The following is a 26,457-nucleotide window of genomic DNA, read 5'->3' as shown; positions in this document are numbered from 1 at the left end:
CAGCTATATTCCATTTATCAACTCTCAACGTAGTTTATGCATCAGCAACCACAACAAACACTCAGTTCCTGTCTATGTTAAGTACTTTTCTTGTCATCCTTTCAATATTTTACCTAATTATTCTTTTGAAACTCCTAGAATCAGTTACATAGTAATGTACATTTAAGAAACACTTTTTGGGGTGTCTGGCTGGCTGAGTCAGTTAAGTGTCCAACTCTTGGTTTTGGCTCAGGTCATGAGATCGAGCCCCCACATTGGGCTTCTTGCTCAGCGTGGAGTCCGCTTGGGATCCTCTACCACTTTCCCTCTGTCCCTTCCACTTGGCGCTCTCTCTCCCTCTCTCAATAAATAAATCTTTAAAAAAGTACTTTTTAAAACGCAAAATCAAATGTGCATCAACATAAAAGAATATGATCATCGCCTAGCCCGATTTGTTACATTTTTTTACATGGTCACTATGAGTTTCTTACAAAAATACCATTTATGGGAATGAAATGCCATGTCAGAGCTGAAAAGGACCTTAGTAAATGTGTTTAGAGATGTGGATACTTCAATGATTATGGTGTAAATTATGGTGTAATTATGATACAATAATATACTGTTTTACAGATGAGTAGAAGGAAATTTAAATAATTGAACAACTTGAAGGAAAATATATACATCACCTCATAACTAACATACTCTATGCTGGCAAGTTAAGCACTTTGAAGTTTGTATGTGTGCAGTCTTGTTGGGAGAGAGAGATGACCTAAGTCTGTGGTTGTCAATACTGACTCTACATCAAAATAATTTGGGAACCTTTAAAATTCCAATGCCTGGGCCCCATCCTTAGAGATTATTCTGTTGTGATTGGGACTTTTTAACAACTCCCCTGTTGATTCTTTTGTTCAGCCAGATTGAGAACCATAGATTTAAGTGATACCCTTGATATGGGAGGATTAAATTCAGTTCAACAACAAAAATACATTAAGTCTGTACAGTATGCCAGACACTTGCTACTTAGTAGGTATGCATAGTTAAAGAAAACAAGATCCTTCCTTTCATTAATGAATTTATGATCTAGTGGGGAGACATATGTGTGAACAAATCATTACAAAATATAAAGAATTATATTTCAGATGGAATATTTTCCAATTAATGACAGTATTAAGCATTGAGAAAATAATGATCTAGGATTGATCCCATCTCCCATTTCCAAAGTTTTAAAATAATCATTTCTTTTTACTCTCTTGAAGATTTATTGCTTTGCCAGAGTGCCTAGGTGGCTCAGTCGGTTAAGCTTCTTGCCTTCAGCCCAGGTCATGATCCCAGGGTCCTGGGATCGAGTCCTGCATCATGCTCCCTGCTCAGCAGGGAGTGTGCTTCTTCCTCTTCTTCTGCCCTCACCCGCTCCCTGCCCGTGCTTTCTCTCTCTCAAATAAATAAAACCTCACAAAAAACGATTTATTGCTTTGCCAACATAAACTATTGTTACAAGTTATACTTTTCCTTAAGATACTTTTTCCTTCACATTCCAGTTTTTTCTTAGCACTTCTGTTTTTGTTTACTATTCAGTACTGGGTACCATATTTTACTGAGTTTGGAATTTTCAAATAAAGATGCCCAAATAATTATTTGTGCTTTTACAACTGTCATTCAGAAATTATTATGTAAGCTTTAAAAAAACAGATTCAATCCTGACATTTCGGAGAGGGAAAATATACTTCATCTTGTCAGGAATATTTGTTATCCCCTTTTCTCTCTCTCATTTAGTTTTTTTAAGTGGTTGAAAGAAAAAAAAAATCTGTGTTTTCCTCATTGCCTTGCAAAATCTGTTTGTTTAAAATTCACCAAAACCAGGAGAGACTGAAGTCTCATGCTAAATCCCAGACAGCCACTGATACAAACATGTTTAAAATTTCTAGTTTTAGTGCTGTTTGTATGGCTTAGGTCATTACTACTCCAACTCTTCTACTGAAGCAGCCCCTTGGGATGCAGCATAGTTGGGAGGAGTGGAAAGGGTGACAAAACTGTACACCATGCAACCCACCGTAAGCACGAACATCATATGTTCTTCTGTTTTAAAATTCATATTTTACTATATTATTCCTCTATTACTCATAATTTTGAATTAAATTACTTGACTTTTTTTTCCCCTCAGATGCCAGAGAGATTACTGTGTATATCCTGGATTTAGTTTATCTCCTGCCTCGGACTTTTATATCTTACACCATTTGAAAATTTAAAACCTTAAGCCCTCTTAAAGAAAGATAATTGGTAACATTTTTGTGACCTCACAAATTGTTAATGTGGTTAACAGAAATTGACTTGATAAATTGAAATTATGCAAATTGGTTATTATAGTTATTAAGAAATTTTGAAAACCTTCAGAACTTGAATTATACTCTTTAAACATTATGTGGAATCCACTCTGACCCTTACTTAGGTCAAAGCCTGCAAAATTACTCTTCATTCCCATTCATAACATGTTAATGGATAACTCAGTAGGCTTCCACCGTAGGGAAGAAAATACTCAAATTTGGCTAGCAAATAACTAATAGATCCTAGAAAAAAGATACTAGGGAATATAATATTTCTTAAATTTTATTCATAGGATTTTGTTTTCTTTGTTTTCCATCCAGTGTCACTAAACTAATAGAACTGACCTCTTGTTGCCTTAATGTGGTAGTATAGTCATTGTAGAAATTTCATTATTTATTTCTTCTGGCCCTTTAGTTATTATAGATGAATAAAATGTGGCTCCTCCTTCAAAGATTCAGTACCTAAGATCTAATAGTATAATGTGCACATGAAACATATAAAAAGTAAATTGAGGTTTAGAGACATACAGAAAAACACTTTTAAGCTAGCTAGTGTTGAACTCCATATTGGAAAATTGGTATTTCTGCTTATGTTGTTTTAAAATTATGTGTCACCTAACTATTTGATGTCTACTTACGTCTGAGGAAAGAAAAGGATAATCAGAGGTGACAGAAGAGCAAGATAGAGCCTCTTATGTGAGCTCTGATTTAGCTAAGAATTTTGAGAAAAGAGCAATTCTCACTTCAGCCTTTTGTGAGGAAGAAGTTGAACTCAAGTAATGAAGCCTGTCAATAGCATTACATTGTCATCAAACAAACTCAGGAATTATATTGCCTGCTTATTCACAAATACAACTCTGAAGTCAGAAATATATACATGGCAATGATAAATTTTCACTCAAATTTTTTTACTCTCTGTAGTCTGACAAAAGTAACTATTTCCACCTTGGCTGTGGACAGTGTTCCAGACTATGGCTGCATTGTCGGTCTGGCTCCCAGAGTGAGGCTAATGATGATGTAGAGAGAAACACCACAATGGCCTTGGAGCTTGTGGAAGAAATACATCTTTCTTCAAGCCCCTGACGTTCAGTAGCTGTCACAGCATAATCTTGTCTCTCCTGTGGGAGAGACACCCTCGTTTTGGCAGCGTTCTGAAGAGAGTGGATGAAAAACAAATGTTTACGCATGTTTGAAACTAGTCTATCCTCAGATGTTATTGACAGTTTGGGTGGATATTGTGTTCTGAGTGTTATGTTCTCCGTAACCATGCAAGCAGTGTTTTCTTCTCTTTTCTAGCTTTACTGTTAAGAAATTTCCTTTTGTTCTTATTCATGATTCTTTGTACAATTTTTTTTTCCCGTTAGCCTTTTCCTTAATTCTAATGTTAAGGAAATTTTTATGATAATGTGGTTTGTTGGGGGGTTTATATCAGATATTTCATTTCTGGGAACAGTTTTATATTTATTTGATAATTTCTTTTCTTCCACGTTCCCCCTTCACTCTTCCCCATTCACTCTTTCTACAGTTCCTACTCAGTGGATATGGTCTTTTGATTAGAGATCGCCATCCAGTTTCCTTATTTCTCCATTTTTGTTGTTGTTATTACTGTTGCCACATCCTTTTATCTTTTTGTTGGCACCTTATCTTCTGTACTTTTGGGAGATGTTTGCAACTTTGTCTTTTAAGCTTTCTTTTCTGGTTGTTTGCAATACCTTCATATATGTCAACCATGTAATTACAGAATTTTTTTTCTCTTGTTTCACTGTCTCTCATTTTCCAGGTTTCCTTTTTTTTGTTGTGTTCTTATTGTTGTTCCTGGTATCTCTTTTGTACCCTTGGGCAGTGTCTTTCACGTCAGGTTGCCAACTCTAGGTAATGACTTCAGAAGTGATATTAGTAGCTTAGGCACCAGCTCTTTTGCCAACTCTAGCACCAGCTCCAGTACCTGTAGAGTTTGGGCCAGCTCTTGAACAAGCTCTGGTGCTTCACACAGCTCTGGGACCTTCTCCATCTCCAGAGCTGAGGGCAGTGCCAGCTCTGGAGCTAGAATCAGCTCCAGACCAGTTCCAGAGCAGAGCTAGAGCCAGCTCCAGGGATGGAGCGACTTCTGTCACTAGTTGCAGCACTGGCTCCAGCAGCAACTACAGAGCTAGGGCCGATTCCAGAACTCATCCTAGCAGCAACTCTAGAGCCAGAGCCACCTTCTACACTAGCTCCAGAAATAGTGCTGGAGCTAGCTGCAGAGCTACAGCCAACCCCAGCATGAGCTCTCATCCCAACTCCAGATTTAGTGGCAGCTCCAGCTCCAGCTCTAGCCCCAGAGCCACTATCAGCTCCAGATCTAGAGTTATCTCCGTCACCAGCTTTCATACCAGGTCTGGCAACAGTGCCAGACTTCGAGTCAGCCCAGAACTAGAGTCAGTTCTACAGGCAGCTCCAGCACTGCAGTCTGAGATACAGCAGCTTGGGCATCAGCTCTCGAGCTAGATCCATCCAGTGCCAGCTCCGTTCCCATATCCACCACCAGCATCAGACTGTCAGCTCCAGACCCAGAGCCAGCTCAGGCAGCAGCTCCTGTGCCGCTTCTAGCTTTCTGTCCCCTCCCTTGGAATGGCGTCTTTTTGGGGTTTTTTTTTTTGTACTTTTCAGTTTATGTTTCATACACTTTGTGGCTTACCATATTTTGTGTTTTACAATTCACGTACGATAAAACTTAAATCCTTGATCATTAAAAAAGAGAATGTTACTGATTAAAGGGTCTATTTGTATGTTTTTATTTTGCTGAGCCAGTGTAATAAGTGAATTATTTTCTTTTAAATGGTGCTATAACATTGTGCTACTATTCTTAAATTTTGTTAGGTCTTATCTCTCTTAACAGCTTCTTTTTCTAATCTTAAAAATGTGAGTGATTTCCAAAATTCATCCTAGGTGTTTTGATCCTCTTTCTGTTTCTTCTTCTTTTTAAAATTTTTTAAATTTAAATTGAATTTAATCAACATATAGTGTAGTATTAGTTTCAGAGATAGAATTTAGAGATTCATCAGTTGCATATAACACCCAGTGCTCATTCCATCTTTAGAGGCTTTTGCCTGATGGTTTGCTTTACTCAATATTTTTATGCAAATAATTCCAAATTCCACATTCCATTGTGATATACCATCATCATCCTAATCCCAACAAATAGGGACTTATGACAACCCTGTGATTTTCCTCAAATGTGTACCCTTTTTCTTATTTTCATAATAATATTACCATTCTTCCTGTCATTCATGCTAATAACTTAAACCTTATATTGTTCTACTTTTTTATTTTAGCCCTTAAATCCAATTTCTCATCCAGAATTGTCTTTTAATTTGTATCATCTCTTAATTTCCATTTCCCTATTCGAAATACCAGTGCAGTATAGGCCTTTATTGTTTCTCTTCTAGAAAGGCATATAAAACAGTCTTCTACTGTTTCCTCTTGCTCAGAAGTGACAAATTACTCTTTTAAAACACATATTTCTTGAATGAAGTCTTGCAGTCATACACTTTCATTGGCTTTCTCATCCTTCAAACTCTAATGTCCTTGACTTGGCTCAGACTTAGATTTCTGCTGTTCCTTTATCAAAGATTGCAGATTAGTGTCTCGTGGGCTGAGGCACCTCACAGATATCTTTTGTTTGATCTTTGATCTGAACAGAGTTTTTAAAACATTTTCCTCTATGATCTTTTAGACACAGTGTAATTTGGGATGCATATGTAATACCTGAGTATGTACTTTGAAATATCTGCTTGAAAAATCCTATGCATATTTAAGTTTCTGCTGATAAAAGAGCCTTGGTGTACAAACAGTATCATAAAGAATATCATGTTTAAGACATTGTCTGTAAGAGTTTATTCTCCACAGTGCCATGGTTCTTGTTATATAAGAGTAACTTTTCTCTTGAAGCTAATATCACAATAAATGTCAAGTAGTCCTGAGAAATTTGCACATTTTGCGGGATATTGGTTTGCAATAAATATAGGATATATAATGGGAATATGCAAAATATATAAAAGGTTGGTAATATAAATCATTTTATTAAAATATAGGAAAAAGAGTTCCCTGTAATTATTTTCAACAGAAATGATTTTAAAGTTTTAATAAGCACTGCAAAATACAATAGTGATGTTGTCATTTCGATGAATTTTCATTAGGTTATGTAGGATAGCTAAAAGTGGCTTTGCTAAAACCATTTAGAGAGCCATAGAACCATTTATGCCTTTATAAGATCATTACTGTCCCCAGGCTTCCACATCTCTTTTCCCAAGTTGTTGATTCTCTCTCCTGGGGAAATGTAGATTCATGATGCATTCTTCTGTAATTCTTCACAGATATACTTCAAGCAGAAAATATTTACAAATCAAGTACCTATTTTGGGGGACCACATTTGTTCCCAGTATGTATGCAAAACTTTAAAAAGGCAATATGATCAAGAGTAGAGGGAAGGGTTGACATGGAGACTGCTTTTTGTGAAGCTGAATTTATGGCAAGACAGCTGACTACCTCGTGTGTAGCAACTTATTAGTGGGAAAATCATGAAGAAAAAATCTATAGATGAGTGATGTGAGTGATCAAGAGGGATTTTTTTTAAAAATGTATTAAGGAAGCATTTATTTATAGTACTATTGAAAGAGTTGTGGTTTTTAATCCAAAAAATACAATTTACCAGCTATATAAAAAAGCAAAAAATTGAAATCACTAGAATAAACCAATACCCCTTCAAAAAAAATGGTTAAGGCATATTCTAAATATGCTATTGGAAGAGTACAAAATAAGCAATATACTTTCCTAAGCCAAAACACTATATAACAATCACAGATTTATAATGACACTGGAACTGCCAAATTTACAATATGTTCTAATCTAGATTAGCAAAGAGAGGTTACATTCGGATATAGTTTTAATATTGCCCCCCTTTTCTTTTGCAAATTCAAAAGAATTCATTCGTAACCTTTTTTTCTACGTACTTTTCTGTCACCTGGAATGCACGTGTAACTAGAACATTTAATTTCCAAATCAATTTTAATGTATATATTTCTGATTTTTGTTTTATAGTCTGAATGAAAAATCTCTATGTTCAGGGCTAATGTTTTCTCTCCCAAATGTTTCTACCACTTGTATAGTTGCATGACTATTTATTTGATTTCTTTTGGAAGGAGGCTGTGTGCTGAGAATCTTCTGTACCCGTGTCTCACTTTCTATCTCAGTCTGCATCAAGCCTGAGATTTACTGGGAATTCAAAAGCACCTTCTAAACTAAGTGATACAGAGCTACTTTTAAAATTTGGATTTCTTACAAAATAACATTTGTTAAAAATATTTTTAAAAGATGTAGAAATGATATCACATGGAAGCTGTTAACATCAACATGATCCTTAAACCAGATGTTACTTTTGTTTACATGCTCATTTTTCTTAAACTTGGTTTGGTTTCTCCTTTTAGGAATGGCAAAATTCTATTCAGAAGAATGCAGGACTTGCATTTATTGAACTCATCAATGAAGGAAGGTAATTAATTTTACAATTTTTAGACAATTAGTTTGTGTACATTTTATTCTGCTAGGCGGCTGCTCTCCTACCATCTGTTCCAAAAATGAATAAGGAAATATATTAGAGTTAAATAATTTATCACACAGGTAGTTAAAAGGAACAAAGTTTAAGGTATTAATCATATTTATTTTAGGGTGCAGAAAAGCATCTATGAAATAAAGGAACAAACTTTATAAGGTTTTTGTGAGATTTGAGCCCCATCTTACTGGGTAGTAAAGTTGTTTAACACAGATCAAGTGAACCCAGTCTGCAGTCCCATCTGCCACTCCATCTGTTTTCAAAGCCATGCTCAGTGTTCACTCCCTCAGCCCATCTCAGTTCATGTGAAGTAGTTTTATCTGAACATATCATGCTCTTGGATATCCAACCGAAAACGTGAAGAATGTTAAATATGGGGAATAGAATGGTCAGATTAAGAATTCATATATCCCATTGTTAAAATGGTGCTGTAAGTAAATTTATGTTAGAGCCCATTATTGTATTTACCACTTTAGGATAAACAGTTGTTCACTGTGATTTTTCCAATACTTTATTGGCAGTGGATACATTGAGACAGATGTTAACTGTCACCATTTTGAGATGTATAGCTTCTGTCAGCCAAGGACCTGCATCCTTTACAGTGTTTTTTTCTATGATACAGTGTATTCTTTGGAAAATAATGACTGAATATTTGGCATAATCTATTTTTTTCTTATTTGAAACTATATTTAATTAAATTGATGATAAGGAAATAATGCTTACTGTATATAAAACTTCCCTTTATCAAGGGAGGTGTCATGAAAGAATATTTTACAAGATTTCCTTGAAAATTAGTTTATATATGGTATAGCAAGCCATTTTTAAAAAATCAAATGCAGTTTAGTATTCCTTTTTAGTATTAGTTTTTTTCCCATCAGTTTATTATAATTCGGACATAACCTCTGTTTTTATAATAATTCATTTTATTGTATATTTCTCATTTACATATCCATGAATGAATTATTTTTTGTCATAATAACACAACTCTAAAAGTTAAAATAAATTTTACATTCACTGCAAAGCAAAAGATGCAGGAAAATATCAGCTTTCTTTTATAATATAAATACTAATTTTACATAATAACAACATACTGTAGTTCTTATAGAACTTTGTTGTGATAAGAGTTGATAATAATTATTATCCATCTTAAGGTGATGAAAAATAGAAAAAAAAATGTTGCCCAGACTATTCATTTTCATATCAATTATAAAAATCTCTCAATTCATATACATGCTAATTTTGTCAATTTGTTTCAACTGTGAAGGAAAAAACAAAAATTATCTTGTCATCAGTAACTCTCTGAAGAGTTAACATAATTGAATTTTCAGCACTTAAGATTATAGTTATTATCTTAGAAAAGGAAGGGGGGAATTTGCTAATACCAGAGGTTTTAGTTCTGATACTATTTTATTGTTCAGTGGTAGAGTTTGGAGTTCATTTTATTTTGTTTTAGAAAAAAGTTGGAATTATAGAAGGTAGTTATAATTTTTTAAAAATTTTAGTCCATGAAAACCTTCAAAATGCTCACCATAATGTTCTTTGTGCCATTCTAGATTTTTGTATTCATTTACCAATTGTTCCTCCACTAAAGATGATTTTAGAACAAAAATTGAAACATGACTAGCAAAAAATATGAAAGAACAGATCATGTGTACATTAATACAGCAAATGCCTGTTCAGTGACTACTACATACCAAATCCTATTATAGGAGATGGGAATAGAGAAGTGAATGAGACAAACATGGTTCTGAATTTTTGGAGGAAAGACAAATATTAGAATAATCCATACAATATTGTAAGTGTGCTGTGATAGAGGTGGTATAGGTATTAATACAAGTAGAAGACAGGACACTTACTCTCGACTTAAAGAGTATATTCTCCAGGTGATAGGACTATCAGGGATTTCAAAAAATGTATCCAAGAAAAGCCAATACAATAGAACAAAGATGGCCTTTTCAGTGAATGGTGCTGGACATCCACATGCCAAAATTAAATCTAGACACAGACCTTATACTCTTCACAAACATTAACTCAAAATGAATCAGAGATCTGAATGTAAAATGCAAAACTATAAAATGTATAGAAGATAACATAAGAGAAAATCTAGATGACCTTGGGTTTGGTTATGACTGTTTAGATACAACACCAAAGACATGATCCATGAAAGAAAGAGTTGATAGTCTGGACTAAATTAAAATTAAAGACTTCTTTTCTACAAAAGTCAGTGTCAAGAGAATGAAAAGAACAAGCCACAGACTGGGAGAAAATATTTGCAAAAGACACTTCTGATAGAGGACTATTCCCTAAAATATACAAAGAACTCTTAAAATTCAACAATAAGAAAATAAACAACCTGGTTAAAAAAATGAGCCAAAGGCCTTAACAGACACCTCAGCAAAGAAGATCTATGTATGGCAAATAAGCTTAGGAAAAGATGCCCTTCATCCATCATAAGTCATGAGGGAAATGCAAATCAAAAACATGAGATACCACTACACACCTATTAGAATGGTCAAAATCTGGAACACTGACAAGAATGTGAACAACAGGAACTCTCATTCATTAGTGGTGAGAATACAAAATGGTACGGCCACTTTGCAAAATAGGTTCGTAGTTTTTTACAACACATTCTTACTGTGATCTAGCAGTTGTTCTCCCTTATATCTCCTCGAAAGAGTTGAAAACTTATGTTCACATAAAAACCTGCACACAGATGTTGATAGCCACTTTATTCATAATTGCCAAAACTTGAAAGCAACCAAGATGTTCTTCAGTAGATGAATGGATAAACAGATACCCATTTATTTATGTGGTACAACCAGACAGTGGAATATTTATTATTTAGTGATAACAAGAAATGAGCTTTCAGGGTGCTTGGGTGGCTCAGTGGGTTAAGCGTCTGCCTTCAGCTTGGGTGAAGATCTCAGGGTCCTGGGATCAAGCCCCACATTGGGCTCCCTGCTCAGTGGGGAGCCTGCTTCTCCCTCTCCTTCTGCCACTCCCCCTGCTTGTGCTCTCTTGCTCATTCTCTCCATCTGTCAAATAAATAAAATCTTTATAAAAAAATAAAGTAAAAGAAATGAGCTGTCAAGCCACAAAAAGACATGGAGAAACCTTAATTGCATATTACTAAGTAGAAGAAGCCAATCTGAAAAGGCTACACACTGTATGATTCCAACTATATGACATTCTTGAAAAGGCAAGATTATGGAGACAGTAAAAAAAAGATTAGTAGTTGCCAGGAGTTAGGGAAAAGGAAGACATAAATAAGCAGTGCATAGAGGACTTTTAGGCCAGTAAATCTACTCTGTTTGATACTGTAATAGTGGATACATGTCATTATATATTTGTCAACACCCATAGAATGTACAGCACCAAGAGTAAGCCCTAATATAAACTATGGATCTTACGTGATAACACTATATTAAGATAGGTCCATCATTTGTAACAAATGTAACACTATGGTAGGGGATGGAGATAAAGGGGGAGAACCTTGTGTGATGAGGGGATATCTGGGAAATTTCTGTATCTTTTATTCAAGGCTGCTGTGAACCTAAAATTGCTCTAACAATAGTCTATAAAATTAAAAAAACAAAAAACAAAAACAAGAGGTTAAAAAAAAAGTGTATCCAAATAGAATGCCATCTTCATTGAGAACTGAGAGATAGTTAGAACATAGGTGAAAGAAAATTAAAAAATAGAGGAATGAAATTCTGGGCCAGGGGAATGGTATGATACCAAAGCCTGGAAGCAATAGATAGCAAGACATGTTGCTGGACAGCTCTTTTTAGTCAAGCTAAGAGCTATTTAAGTGCCAGTTGTATACCAGCCAGATAGAGGCAAGTCATCCCTTCATGGCAAGGATCACTGGCGAGAGTCATGCCATGAAGGGGTTTGTAAGCTATGGTAAGGGTGCTGTGATATAATTGAAGAGAGCTAGGCATAATCTACAGTGTGGCAAATGGATTTACGGGGCTCTAAACTGAATCTAATCTGAGATTCAGTAATCTCATTTAAGATGATGGTGTCATAGACTGACTACTAGTGGCTATGAGGAAGCAAGAAGTGGACAGACTTAAAGTATCCTTTGGAAATTAAGTCTACAAAATTGCTGATAGATTGAATTGTAAGAGGGAAAAGAAGGAATCAAAAATAACTTGATTTCTGGCTTTAAAGCTGGTTGGTTTATACTGTAAGTATAATTTACTTAGAACAATACAGAAGGAAGAACATGCGCTGGATGGTTACGGGTGCAATTCTCAGGGAGCCTGTGTAGAAGGAGCAGAGAACCTGAGGCCACTTTACAGCTGTTCCTGCTGGGAATCCTCTTTCCCTGCAGCTGTACATAATTGGCTGTTTTCTGTCGTTAGAAATCAGCTTAAATGTCACCCTCTCAGAGAGGCTCCCTTGACCATCTTATTGAGTTACCACACTTCCACCACATGACTCTGTTTTAACATTTAATTACGTCATCTCAAATTATTTTCATTGTTTACATCTATCTTCACCACCAAAATATACTTTCCTTAAGAACTTGTATTCTTTTCACTGATATATTCTTGGTTTCTGGAATAACACCCGACATGTAGTTCACAATCACAAATATTTATTGAAGGAATGAAGAAAAGAATGCTGACTAGAATGAGAAGGAATGAACAGGCAACAAAAGGGTTTTTGAGTCAGGATGAAAGGGACTACTGATTCGGTGACGAGACTGTCAATGTTGATTTCATTCACATGTACACCTGTGTGCTGAAGACGCTGGGTATAGACACAGGCCCTGCTATAGGAAAGCTTACAGTCTTGTGGGGACAACAGTCTTACAATTACTGATATAATAATTGTGCCAAAGTCGAGGGTACTATGGGAGCAGATAATTCAGGGAATGACTTCTGAGAAAGTGGTGATTTCATGAGAGAACTTGGGCCAGGAGCTAGGTTGTTCGGAGCTGAGGAATGAGTAGGAGATGAGTGTAGTCAGCAAGTACACCAACTCTAAGGAGTTTGGCCAAGAAGAGGAAAGATGGGGTGGTTGCTGGAGGTGGGTTTTGTTTTGTAGGGATATTTTTTGGAAGGAAGGGCTTGAGTATTTTTTCATGCTCACTGAATACTCAGGGAGGGGTGAGACAGAGGCGCGGGGCTTAGCCTCTTGTGGAAGAGCCTGAAAAAGGAGGCTCACAGTTACATTGGCGGCAGGACTCAGCGGGGATTTTATGATACCTTTTATTTTCTCTGTGAGGTGACAGGAAGGACCATTTATTGAAAATGAAGAAAATTTGGAGAGGTGGGTGTCATGTTTGAGAAGAGAGGAAAATGTTGAAAATAGCCAGTGTAGATGAAAAGGGGAGAGAAAAGACAGGAAACCTAGGCCTATGGCCAGAAGGTTTGGGGGACCAGATGAAGATTGCTGTCCTTGATACTGGAGTATTTTCCCCAGCAGTCCGCGGTACAGTGAAGATGGACACTCATTTCTCATACTTCAGTGAAAAGAATGTCTTCACTGAGTGCCAACCCCTCCCCCATCCCTAGTCCAGATTAGGTGCCTTCCCATGTTCTCATAGCACCTTCCAGTTCTCCTGATGTGTACTTCCCATACCACAGTGTCAGGGCCTGTTTCGTCATCGCGTGTTTTGTTGGGCTCTTTCCACAGTGCCTATTACAACACATCGCATATGTATATCATTTGTATGGAGTTCAAATACTAGTTCTTGTATTGATCAACTGTCAGACTCTAACGTGTAACATAATCTCCCCCTGACACAGTTTCACATCTGTAGAAGAGTGCAACACCTTTCTTGCCCATTTTCTCTGAAGGTGGAAAATAATATATGACATTGATTATAACTGCTGCAACATAGGCTTTTAAAAATGGAAGTTTTGTTGTTGTTATTACTTATAATGTATATTCAGAATTTTGCTGACTCTCACCTTTAGTTTACTTCATTTCCTTTCAATTTAGACCTTTCTCTTTCATAAATTTGAACTTGGGAGTTTCAGATCAAAAAAAAATCATATTGAGATTGGGATGTAGATACAGTAAAGACACACTACTCCATTTATCTGGCTTCGATTTGTTGAGGCCTACTATGTGCTAAGCACAAATTAGATTCTTTATACACTCTTTTATTTCATTTGCATGGACATACAGCCTTTTTCTTAACTTGTTCTAATAATTTAAAATGAAGCATATAAAGAACACTTTCTCTTAGTCATTAGAATATCAGTCTTTAATTTGTCCTTGTGGGAATGAAGTTAAAAATCTTTAAGTGGAAATTGTTATAAATGTTTATCCTACTTAACAGCTATACTCGTGAATATAATTCATCAATCATAGCTAGAGAAAGCAATTGTGCAGTTGTCTACAATTAACAGGACAAAAACAGTTGATGAATGTGCAGCTGAATTAAAGTACTCCCTAGGACAGGCTGAAATTATAAACTGGATCATTTAAAGGAATCTAACAAAGGATCTTTATAATTAAAACAAAGCAAGGTTAATGGGATGTAAAATTGCCTATAATATCTTGGCAATAATAATTGGATTTTAAATTATTAAAATATGAATTGAACTATAAAGCAAATAAGAAAGAATTTTTTAAATTATGGGATTTGAGTGATCCTTTGAAATAAATTAATCATTTGCCTAAAATAAACCTTTATCACTCTTTTGAAAGCATATAGGATGTAATATTAATGAATATACATAATAGCCAGTGTGTATTTGTGTTTGGTACTGAATTTAGCATAAGATTCACAGGATGCCAATTTTTATTTTGTTCTTTAAAATAGTGAAAAATATATATAGCTTGAATTTCTTAGGTTTTGAAAAGAAAAAGGATATCGCATCTAAGCATAATTCTTTAGTGATTATATGGCCTTGACTTGAATATCTTCTGTAATTTAACAAATGCTATGTAATAATTAAAACAGTAAGCTTTGGTTTGGCTTATTTAATAATTAAAGCAATAAACTTTGAGTTTATTTGTTTTCTGTCTTTGATTTGGCAAAAACTGTATTTAAAAAACAGTAACTTCCGGGGCGCCTGGGTGGCACAGCGGTTAAGCGTCTGCCTTTGGCTCAGGGCGTGATCCCGGCGTTGTGGGATCGAGCCCCACATCAGGCTACTCCACTGGGAGCCTGCTTCTTCCTCTCCCACTCCCCCTGCTTGTGTTTCCTCTCTCGCTGGCTGTCTCTATCTTTAAAAAAATAAATAAATAAAAATAAAATAAAATAAAAAACAGTAACTTCCAAAACTGTAAGATAAGAAACTCTTTTCCTTAGAGTTGAGATTCTGGTTTAATTTTGAATCAAGAATCCCTGAAAACTTCTGGAAAACAAAAGTTTCCAACCTAATCTATACCTTTTCATTAGTACCCTGTTATTCATTTTACTCATGTAATAAGTTTTTAAATCATGCTGAGTTTTGTAAATGAATGAGGGGGAAAAAGTCTTGTGCTTTTACAAAATTAATTGTATAGATCTTAAACAGTATTACTAATTTATAGACTTAACTTTAGATGTTGGTTATAAATAAAATGTTATTTACCTAAAACTAAGATAAAAATATATCTGCATATATGTATGTATTGAGATTCTTTTTGTCTTGTGAGGACATCTTTAAATATACTTTCCTCCTAGGCAGCATTATTTTAACTTCAGGAAGAGTTAAGTAATAATTCGTTAAATCACTCATAGTTCTTTATATTAAAAAGACAAATGCAAGAGTGCTCAATTTTTAGTATATTCATTTATATGTCTTATTTCCTACTCTTTCTTATTTCTTAGAGACTTTAATGTTTTGTTGGTGTTCTTGCCTTAGTGCAAGCAAATGCCAGTCAAGAGTCAGATGATCCATGTCTTTATAGGAAACTTTGATTCAGTTTCTGTACCATTCTGACATAACTAGTTTCTATACCATTCTCAAATAACTTGGCAACGGAGGAGCCTAGAATTGGCATTTGTGGCTCATATGTTGTTTAAATAACAGGTACAGGTAAACTAACAGGTTGTTGGAGGGCCTATGCTAACATGAAGGTACAATGTGTATGGCCAGTCCAAGGGTACGCTAAAGGTGAAAGATGAAGTGAAGGAATAGAATGAACAAGCCAGGTAAGACAAGAGAATAGCTATGGCCTGGGCTATAGATTTTAATTTAGAAGTTCTTCCTAAGGTGCCAGAGGAGTTGAAGTGTTGAGTATAGGCTGATTATTTTTCATTTTGGTAAAGGGAAAGCACATCAACTATATTCTTTAGTTATTGCTGTAGAGACCAACATTTGAAAATCCAGAATACATCTTTTTTTTTTAAGATTTTATTTATTTACCTGATAGTAAGAGAGGGAACACAAGCAGGGGGAGTGAGAGAGGGAGAAGCAGGCTTCCTGCTGAACAGGGAGCCAATGCGGGGCTTGATCCCAGAACGCTGGGATCATGACCTGAGCCAAAGGCAGATGCTTAACGACAGAGCCACCCAGGTGCCCCCAGAATACTTCTTTTATGATATGACTGTCATAAAGTGTCACAGTCCAAGCTGGAAGAGGAGTAAGAAAAAGTTCATTGTTTATGTTTGCATATATTAAATGTTTATATATTTTTTAAAAAACCAATACTTATGAATCCGACTTCAAAACAGTCCATTATTCAGTCTAGATTTTTTTCATTCTTAGCACACACACAAAAAAACAATAGACAACTTAAGAGTACATTGATGTTAAAAAATGATTTAATATTTCTACCAAATATGTAAGGAAAAACTAATTATACTCAGTCTTCCAAAAATAGAAAAGTAGGTCATACTTTACACCTCATTTTATGAGATTTCATCACCCTGATAATAATAACAATTACAAGAAATAAAATTACTGATCAATATCCACCAGAAAACATAGGTCAATATTAATATTATCTTTATAAAAGTTGGCAAATCAAATCTAGGAATATATGAAAAGGATTATATTATAAGCAAGAGGTGTTTATCCCAAGGATGCAGAGATTGTTTAATATTCAAAAATATCTATCAATGTAATATATCATATGAATAGATTTTTTAAAGTATATTTTAATAGACATAAAAAAAACATTTGAAAAATTCAACATATATTCATAATAAAACTCTCAGTAAACTGGAAATTAAACTCCCTCAATGTAGTAAACACTATCTACAAAAAACATACAGCTAACATCCTACTAAATGGTGAAAGACTGAATGCTTTCCCACTAGATCAAAAACAAGGCAAGGATGTTCTCACTCGCTATGTGTATTCAGTATTGGGCTGGAGATCATAGCCAGTTCAATTAGGCCAGTAGAAAATTCTAAGGTGGCTGAGAAAAGGGACTATATAATAAGTGAATTTAGCGAAGTTACATGAGAGGAGATCAGTATTCAAAAATCAATTATAATAACATGTCTTCATAATATATGTGAAATAGTAGAAGCTTAAAGCAAAACCATTATAATAGTATCAAAAACAAGAAGTACTTAGGGTTGTACTTACTAAAATTTGTGAAAGACCTATATGATAAAAACTACAAAATATTTCTGTAAAAAAATAAAAAATAAAGAAATGCAGAAATATGTATTCATAGATCAGAGGACCTAACATGGTTAAATTGTTAGTTCGCCCCAAACTGGTCTATAGACTCAAACCTAATCAAAATTCCAGCAGGCAACTTTGGGTTTTTTGGTAGAAATTAACAAGCTGATTTTGAATTTCTGTGAAAATACGATAGCCAGAACAAATAAATCATTTACAGAATGTGTTCCTGTGAGTTCATAGGGCTTTAACTTGTAGCCCTTCAGTGCTTCAGTTTTATGACGGGCCCAGTAAAGGCTGGTAATTGTTTCAGCAAGGATTACTTTGGACCTGAAGTGGCCAATTGTGTTGCACTGTATTCATAAGTACATTTCAAATTCACAATGATTAAATAGGCATTGAGTAGCGAAAGTGAAGCCGGTGGTTTCTCTTCACTTTAATATTCTTTATATGAGTTGAAACTGTCTTTCAACTGTGCTTTTTTTTTTGTATTTATTCTTTTTATGTTTAATTTTTCCCCATTTTTAAATTTTTTTTATTATGTTAGTCACCATACAGTACATCCCCTGGTTTTTGATGTAAAGTTCGATGATTCATTAGTTGCGTATAACACCCAGAGCACCATGCAATACGTGCCCTCCTTACTACCCATCACCAGCCTATCCCATTCCCCCACCTCCCTCCCCTCTGAAGCCCTCAGTTTGTTTCTCAGAGTCCATAGTCTCTCATGCTTCATTCCCCCTTCTGCTTACCCCCCTTCTTTATCCCTTTCGTCCCCTACTGATCTTCCTAGTTCTTATGTTCCACAGATGAGAGAAATCATATGATAATTGTCTTTCTCTGCTTGACTTATTTCACTTAGGATTATCTCCTCCAGAACCGTCCATGTTGCAGAAAATGTTGAGAACTCGTTCTTTCTGATAGCTGAGTAATATTCCATTGTATATATGGACCACATCTTCTTAATCCAGTCATCTGTTGAAGGGCATCTCGGCTCCTTCCACGATTTAGCTATTGTGGACATTGCTGCTATGAACATTGGGGTGCATATGGCCCTTCTCTTCACTACGTCTGTATCTTTGGGGTAAATACCCAGTAGTGCAATGGCTGTGACCCAATAATTCTAAGCTTAGATATTTTCCCAAGAGAAATGAAAGTATTAGTCCACATTAAGACCTATGTATGAATGTTCATAGCAGCTTTATTTATAATAGCCAAAGACTAGAAATAACGCAAGTGTGTCCATCACTAGGTAAGTGGATAAACTAACTATGATACAGCGTTATATGGAATACTGCTCAGCTATAAAAGGTATGAGTCACTGATATGCACAACATACATGGAACTTTGAAAGTATTAGGTGAAGCTAAGAAGCCAGACAGCAAAAATATGCTATGTGATTCCATTTATGCGATAGCAGGGAAAAGACAAAATTAGAGGGACAGAAAACAGTTCAGTTCTTGCTGTGGATGGCAGGAGAAGAGCACAAGGGAACATTTTTGGGTGATGGAAATGTTCTTGCTTGTAGTGGTAGCTACCTAAAATATACATTTGTCAAAACTCACAAAAATGTGCATTTAAAAAGAATTAATTTTATTATATGTAAATTATATCTCAATAAACCTGACTTAAAATTAAAAAAAAAAAAAAACTACAGTAGTGCTTCATTGCTTGTGAAGTTCTCTAATTGACTTGCTAGGCCTTTGCTTCTCTGGCCTCCCTTACCTCCCCACACTGATCCAGGCTCCCTCCATTCACTCCTAAAGCACCCCTATATCACCCTCATATTTCATTGTCCTTTACTACCACAAAGAAGGCCCTCAATAAATTACTGTTGAATGAATGATTGCCTGTATCTCACTCTCTGGAATGCCCTGTGAGAAGCCACACCAAACTGATTATGTTTCCCAAACAAGTCAAACATAATGGCCTGTCTGTGTGACTTTGGGCAAGTTACTTAATCTAAGCCTTAGTTTCTTCATCAGTGTAATGGGCTAATTATGCTTATCTAATAAGGTATCAAATGAGGTAAGCATTATATGAAATGATACCTATAATGCACCTAGCCTGGTAAGCAATCAATTCACAATGTTCCTGACACATAATAGGCACTCAAGAAATGATCATTTGTTTTTATTATTATTTATTTAAGTGGCATGTGAGCTAGGTTATGAAGACTATGGACAAAGGTTGAGGACTCTAGAGTACCTTACACATCCCATCAAGAGCATTGATGGGTTTTGTGTGTTCTCAGTATGATAGTATCGCCACTCCCTCATTGGCTAAATCACATTTTATGCAGAACACTAATACACACACAAGTGGTAGATAGGGTGGTAATAATGACCTGTTCAGAGGCTTCCTAGTGTATTGTGCTACTTAGCAGTCAAAACAGTAAATAAAAGTCATATTTTACTTACTCTCTCCCTTCTTTTCCAAAAGAAATGTATTTTAGATTACATTATTCTCTAGTTCTTTGAATTCATACTGGTAGATTCAGCAATAAGAAATTGTATTTTTAATCAAGAGTAAAGCTCTTATTGGGGCTTGTAGTCATAATATTTGCAATACTTTTGCAATCCTTTTCTTTTGGAAAAGGAACCATGTCATTGAGGGAGCACAGAACTTGGGAAATTAGCCAAGAGACTGTCCTGGAGTACACAGTATTCCTGGCATCATTGTATTATATTGTGGCTAATGGTGCTGTTATGCCTCATTTGCCTCCAAATTTTTCCCCAAAATTTTCTTTATACACCATCAGTCCATGTGTCTCTACTCCTATTATTAGAAGTTAAATAGAATTAAATGGCTTGAAGCAGCTTTCTTTCCTTTAGTCACTGCCACATCTCTGATTTTGAGCTGGTATTTCTCAAATCACCAAGTCTATTCCATTTTTTTTCAGACATGTATTCCTGTTAGCATTGACTGTCCTTCTCCTGAATATTACAACTTTGAGCTGTTCACTTGGAATCTCAAAATTTGAGCTAGGAGCTAGATTATTTGGCCCAGGGTTAACCCTAATAGGAGAAAGTCTTCTAATCAGTATTTTTAAAACTATTTTCTTGACTATTAATAGCACATATAATTCTAATGGGTTGCTATCAGCACTTTCAAAAATAGGAAATAATAAATAATAGAAAAATTAATTGGGTATACTATCTGTTCAGGTAAATATTGTTTGCTGAAGTGTTTGCTGTGTGGGTATATAGGGTTATGATATGAAGTGTATTTCTCATATTTTACTTTGAGACACAGTTTAAAAGCCACTATTCTAAGCTGATTTGACAGTTTATGTGTCTTAAAACAACCTTAACATATCCTATTTTAATAGCAATGTTTTCTAAATCCATATTAAACCAGAAGATGAGGGACGCCTGGGTAGCTCACTTGGTTAAGCGTCTGCCTTTGGCTCAGGTCCCACATTGGGCTCCTTGCTCAGCGGGGAGCCTGCTTCTTCCTCTGCCTGCCGCTCCCCTTGCTTGTGTTCTCTCTCTCTCTCTGATAGATGATGGATGGATAGATAGGTAGATAGATAGATAGATAGATAGATAGATAGATAGATAGATAGATAGACTCTTTAAAAAAAAATAAACTATAAGATGAGTAAGTTACACAAATCCTACATACTGGTATTAGCTTGTTGAGACTGGTTTCACGCAGGAGTAAATAGCTAAGCAACCCGTCATTGAAGAGATTGGAAAGAAGAAAAGCAGAAGATTTGATATAAATTGACCTTTCTGGCCTGTGAGCAAACTGAAAGTAACTCCCTTTGTCCGTGTACCATAAACGTTGACTTACTTAATCTGGTGACCAAACTAGTATTAGAATACCTGGGGGCTCATCTTAAGAAATGACCCTAACCTACAATAATAAATACATGTATGCTTTTTGTAATCCTTCTAATGATGTTATGCCTGAGTTAATTAACTTGGGGATCAATTTTGGGACTGTGCAACTAAATGAAGTTAACAGTGCCGTGATCCGCACATAAATAAGGAGAGAAATGAAGCTTGCTAAGAAATCAAATCCAGACTTTCCCTTCATTCACACGGCATGAACTTAGTGGTCCTCAGATGTCATTGTGCGTTAGTATCACAGGGTTGTTTATGAAACATGTAGATGCTAAGGTCTCACCTCAGACCTGTGCGATCAGAATCTCTGAATGGGAGTTAGATCACCATTTTTAATACGTTCTGCAAATGATCAGGATCTTTAATGTACACTAAAATTTGAGAACTAGAACTATTACACTTCATTCATTTATCTTAGGAGCCATGTAAAATTATCACCATCTTTACCCATAACTGGAAACATAAATATATTCATAGGTTAAGTGATTTTTTCTATGCTGCACTAAGAAGTATAATAACTGCTTAGGTTCATGGTAGATTATAATATAAATTTCTACTTTCATGTATTTGAAGTGGTAGGCTTATTTGAAGCCACAAATAGGTGATAAGAAAATGAAATGCCTATCTGTGGATCCTTGTTTTCATCCAACATAATTACTTAATTCCCAGAGCTTTTTCATAACAGTTAATTAGATGGGGGGAGGGGGAGGTTTTCAACCAATGTTAATTCCCTCTCCTCACCCCACTTTCTGTCTTTAATGCCTCCTTCCTTCCATATCAAGTCCTTAGACATCAATCTCAAGCTCCAAAATTATCCTTTAGGTTTTATCTTCCTTCTCTCTACTTTTCCCAAATCAAAACTCCAGTCCTCCAGTGAATCTGAGACAAGTGTATGTCTGATTATATTTTTATATAATAGGTTGTCATATAATAAGTTGATCCAAAGCATGAATAATTCATAGACTTTATTCTCTGGGAAAGATTTAGTGTTTTAAGAGAATAACTTGATATTGTATGTAATTATTTTCCTAACAGTGATACGTAGAGAGAGCTTTTCAAGTCTCTAGTGTTTTTCCATTTTTCCTTCCTTTGCACCAATAGAAAGACTCGGGATAGCACACTACAGAGACCCCCTACTATGCCCCAGTTTTCTAATCTTTGTATTTTACCAGTCATATAACTGAGTAAATTGGGTCTTGCTTAAAAAAACGTAAAGTTTGAATAGTAGTACAGTTCGTAATGAATATGCTGATTTACAAATCTAGGTTTGAATATGCAGAATCATTTTGAAAGTCCCACCACAGCCTGATGTGGGGGTTCATAGACAAACGTCAAGATCTCCCATTGTTTTTCCTTCTAATGAACGTAAAAGAACCAATGTATCAATGTGTACCTTTCAGAAAAGTGAACTATTATCTGGTGAAGGGGGTCACCTAGTACATGTCAAACACTTTACAAGTATTCTCTCACTTGCGCTCATAACAACCCTATGAGGTGTTGTTCCTCCTTAAAGGAAATGTACTTTTGGGGAATGTAGGAAAGTTAGAGTCAGCGATACACTTATCAGGATCAACATGGTATTCTGCTATTGTCATCAGGTGATGACTTAATTGGCACTAAATTATTTCAAGAACCAGTAGAGCCCAAAGCTTGTAAAAATTTTCTAAAATAAGTTTTTTTAATTTTAGATTAAAAAATAAATTATAAGTTTTTCCAGATTTTTAAGTAGTCAATTTTCTTTAAAGATTTTATTTATTTATTTGATGGGGGGGGCACAAGAAGGGGGAGCAGGAGAGGGAGAAGCAGACTCCCCACTGAGCAGGGAGTGGGACTCAGAGCTCAGCCCCAGGACCCCCAGGATCATGACCTGAGCCAAAGGCAGATGCTTAACTGACTGAGCCACCCAGGTGTCCCTAAATAGTCTATTAAAGGACTATAGCACAGGAAACAATTGAGCTTCTCTGACCCAACCAGACTCTACCTTACAGTGTAACCAGAATCTCTATGCCATATTTTGGGGCCAAAGGGAATTCTGCTCCTATGCTGTGTGGCCACTTAACTTCCAATCAGAGTCTGTCTTCTTGGCTAAATAAATCAGGATCTGAAAATCTAATCTTACAGTTTGGGCATACATTCTTTCTCCCAGTTTATGAGATATCTGAAACAGTACACCCTCATTTTCCAATCAGGAAACTGAAACTCAGACACAAGGAAAATTGTTTGCCCAATTCATAACACTGATAAAAGGCAGAACCTAAATATAACTAAATTTATCCCCTCATTCATCATAGATAATGGAAGACTAATTTTTCTGACCTCTCATATTGCTTTTTCTATTAATTTTTTTCTTTCATCAAATTAGAGATTATATTTAAAATTCCACATCTGTTAATCTCAAGTCAAAGACAAGCATTAAAATTATAGCGTACTGAGTAAAATTGGATTCTTCCTGGAAAATCAGAATTTGCCCTGCTGATATCTGTTCCATTTGGAATAGAATACTTTGTTTTGTCAGATGACTTCTTTCCTATATCCATGACAACTCTGTCTGTTTTAGAATAGGAATACATAGGATTGAACAAATTGGGATTTTTTTCTATTTCCTTTGGAAAACAGACTTACATTAGAAGATGAAGAACGCTTGGAGTGCCTGGGTGGCTTAGTTGGTTAAGCAACCAACTCTTGATTTTGGCTCAGGTAATGATCTCAAAGTTGTAAGGTGGAGCCCTGCATTAGGCTGTGTTTTGGGCATGGAGCCTACTTAAGATTCTCTCTCTCCCTCTCCCTCTCCCCCCACTTCTCTTTTTCTAAAAACAAAACAAAACAAAAACCCCAAAAAACAAAGAACGAAGATGAAGACCATGTTCTGTAATAGATATTCCTGAATTATCCAGTATTTTTTATTTACCTCATTTTCTGTGTGCGAAATGTACCATAGAATTTCATGGTGTTAAGAAACTACCTTAACATTAAAATTCTATTTCTTCTATGCCCCTCCTTCTCACATAACATATTCGTGTATTCATCCAGTCATTTATCCATGTAGGCCTGTGTTATTGGTGAGTCCATATTTCCTATCACGTACCTTGCAAATCATGTTGGCTATAGAGACGAATAGCCACTGTACCTAATTTTATGAACTTCACAGTCTAAGACAAAGAGACTTGTTAAAAAGAAAAGGAGGAAAAAAACCATAAAACAATGTGATGAATATTATAATGCCAGCACATTTGAGAAATTGGGAGGTCTTTTAGCTGTATTAGGAAGAGGGGGTGGTAGGGTTTACAGGAAGAAATGGCACTTATAAAGTTCCTGAAAGAGCACGAGTCATTAAAAGAACTACAAAGATTTTTTTTTCTAGAACATTGAATAAGTATGTTAAAGAGGCAGTAGATAAGATTAGAAAAGTAGACAGATACCTGTATATAGTGAGTTTAACTATTATCTTGTCTATTGTAAGTAGACATTGAAGAAATTTAAGTGTAGATAACACTAATGGCAAAGTGAAAAATGTATTGGAAAGATGGAAGATGGGGGTGGGCGCAGAAAAATTAGGGAGCTATTGTAATCCAGATGACTAAATTAAAGCAATGGCTTAAATTAATGTAATTAATGGCTTAAATTAAAGCAATGTTAGTGTAACAAATAAAGCAGATTCAAATATATTGAGGTGAAATTGACAAGGCTTGGTGACTAATTTAGTATAGGATGATCTTGAAGTCACATTTCAATGGATTGGAAAGTGAATAGGGACTTCTGTTTAAACTGTGTGGGTTACTCACCCCCCATACAGTTTTAACAGAAGTCCCTATTCACTTTCCAATCCATTGAAATGTGACTTCAGAAAGAACGATTACACAACATTTGCAGCAACATGGATGGGACTGGAGGAGATTATGCTAAGTGAAATAAGTCAAGCAGAGAAAGACAATTATCATATGGTTTCACTCATTTATGGAACATAAGAAATAGGAAGATCGGTAGGAGAAGGAAGGGAAGAATGAAGGGGGGTAAACAGAAGAGGGAATGAACCATGAGAGACTGTGGACTCTGGGAAACAAACTGAGGGCTTCAGAGGGGAAGGGGGTAGGGGATTGGAATAGGCCGGTGATGGGTATTAAGGAGGGCACATATTGCATGGTGCACTGGGTGTTATATGCAAATAATGAATCATGGAACATTGCATCAAAAACTGGGGATGTACTGTATGGTGACTAATACAACAAAATAAAAATTATTAAAAAAAACTGTATGGGTTACTCAATGATCTGAGGTCATCTTCTGCAGCAGAATATTTACATCCTACATAGGGTGATTCTTTGAAGCAACATGGGTCTTATAAGTGGTTTAGAATTTCTCTGGGTCCACCCCACCCTGTAAATCAGTGCCTCAAGGAGTAGGAATGCTCCGGGAGGACATGCCTAAAGCAGCAATGCTGTTGGTATTTTAAGCCTATGGCAAGAAATTGAGTAGAGAATCTAGCCTGGAATTTCCGGGATAAGCCAAGATCCTTAAGAGAGGCTGATATGGTTCTAGTGGATTCTCCTTGATATCAGCAGAAATGAAAGCAACTTCCCCAAGTTAGGTCTGTTGAACTCTTACTCATTAAGAGTAGAAGTGAGGTAACAATCAAAGATCACTAAGTATTTGAGAATGAAAGCTACTATGTGTGAGAATTAACAGGGAAAAAAAGAAAAGTCAGATCTCTAAGGACTAATACATTAGAACTGTGAAATATAGGAAATAAAGTAGCACAAAGTTGAATGAATAAAAAGAGATCCTCATTATGAACAGGAAGATTTGGAAAATTGAAACTTGTAGAATTTAAAAATACAATTTGGAAAAAAAATCTGTGTATTCATCAGATTAGACAGAGGCAAAGGGAATTAGTGATTTGGAATACATATTCTAAGATTTTTACTCACGGTGCAGAGAGAGAAAGAAATGAAAGTGATGTTAAGAGATATGGAAGTAGAATGAGAATGTTTAATTTATAAGTCGTCAGAATTGAAAAAGCAAAGAATTCGGCGTAGATAAGATGAAATATTTTAAAATATGATGGTTGTGAATGTTTAAGAACTGATTAAAAACATGAATAGAAAAATATTCAGGGCGCCTGGGTATCTCAGATGGTTAAGCATCTGCCTTCGGCTCAGGTCATGATCCCAGGGTCCTGGGATCAAGCC

The 26,457-nt window shown here is 35.6% G+C and overlaps 1 protein-coding gene across 6 annotated transcripts in view; it reads left to right on the top strand.

Moving 5' to 3' along the window:
- The window catches only part of NBEA (neurobeachin), a 662,109-nt gene that overhangs the window by 330,671 nt on the left and 304,981 nt on the right, over positions 1-26,457 (top strand). For all 6 annotated transcript variants that reach the window (XM_048215508.2, XM_048215507.2, XM_048215504.2 and 3 more), the window contains exon 35: positions 7,766-7,830. In XM_048215508.2, coding sequence (XP_048071465.2) covers positions 7,766-7,830 — 65 coding nt within the window. The remainder of the gene's footprint in view (positions 1-7,765; positions 7,831-26,457) is intronic.

Source organism: Ursus arctos, unplaced genomic scaffold (genome assembly GCF_023065955.2).
Source record: "Ursus arctos isolate Adak ecotype North America unplaced genomic scaffold, UrsArc2.0 scaffold_10, whole genome shotgun sequence".
Classification (NCBI taxonomy): Eukaryota; Metazoa; Chordata; class Mammalia; order Carnivora; family Ursidae; genus Ursus; species Ursus arctos.
This window is presented reverse-complemented; position numbering and strand designations above follow the sequence as displayed.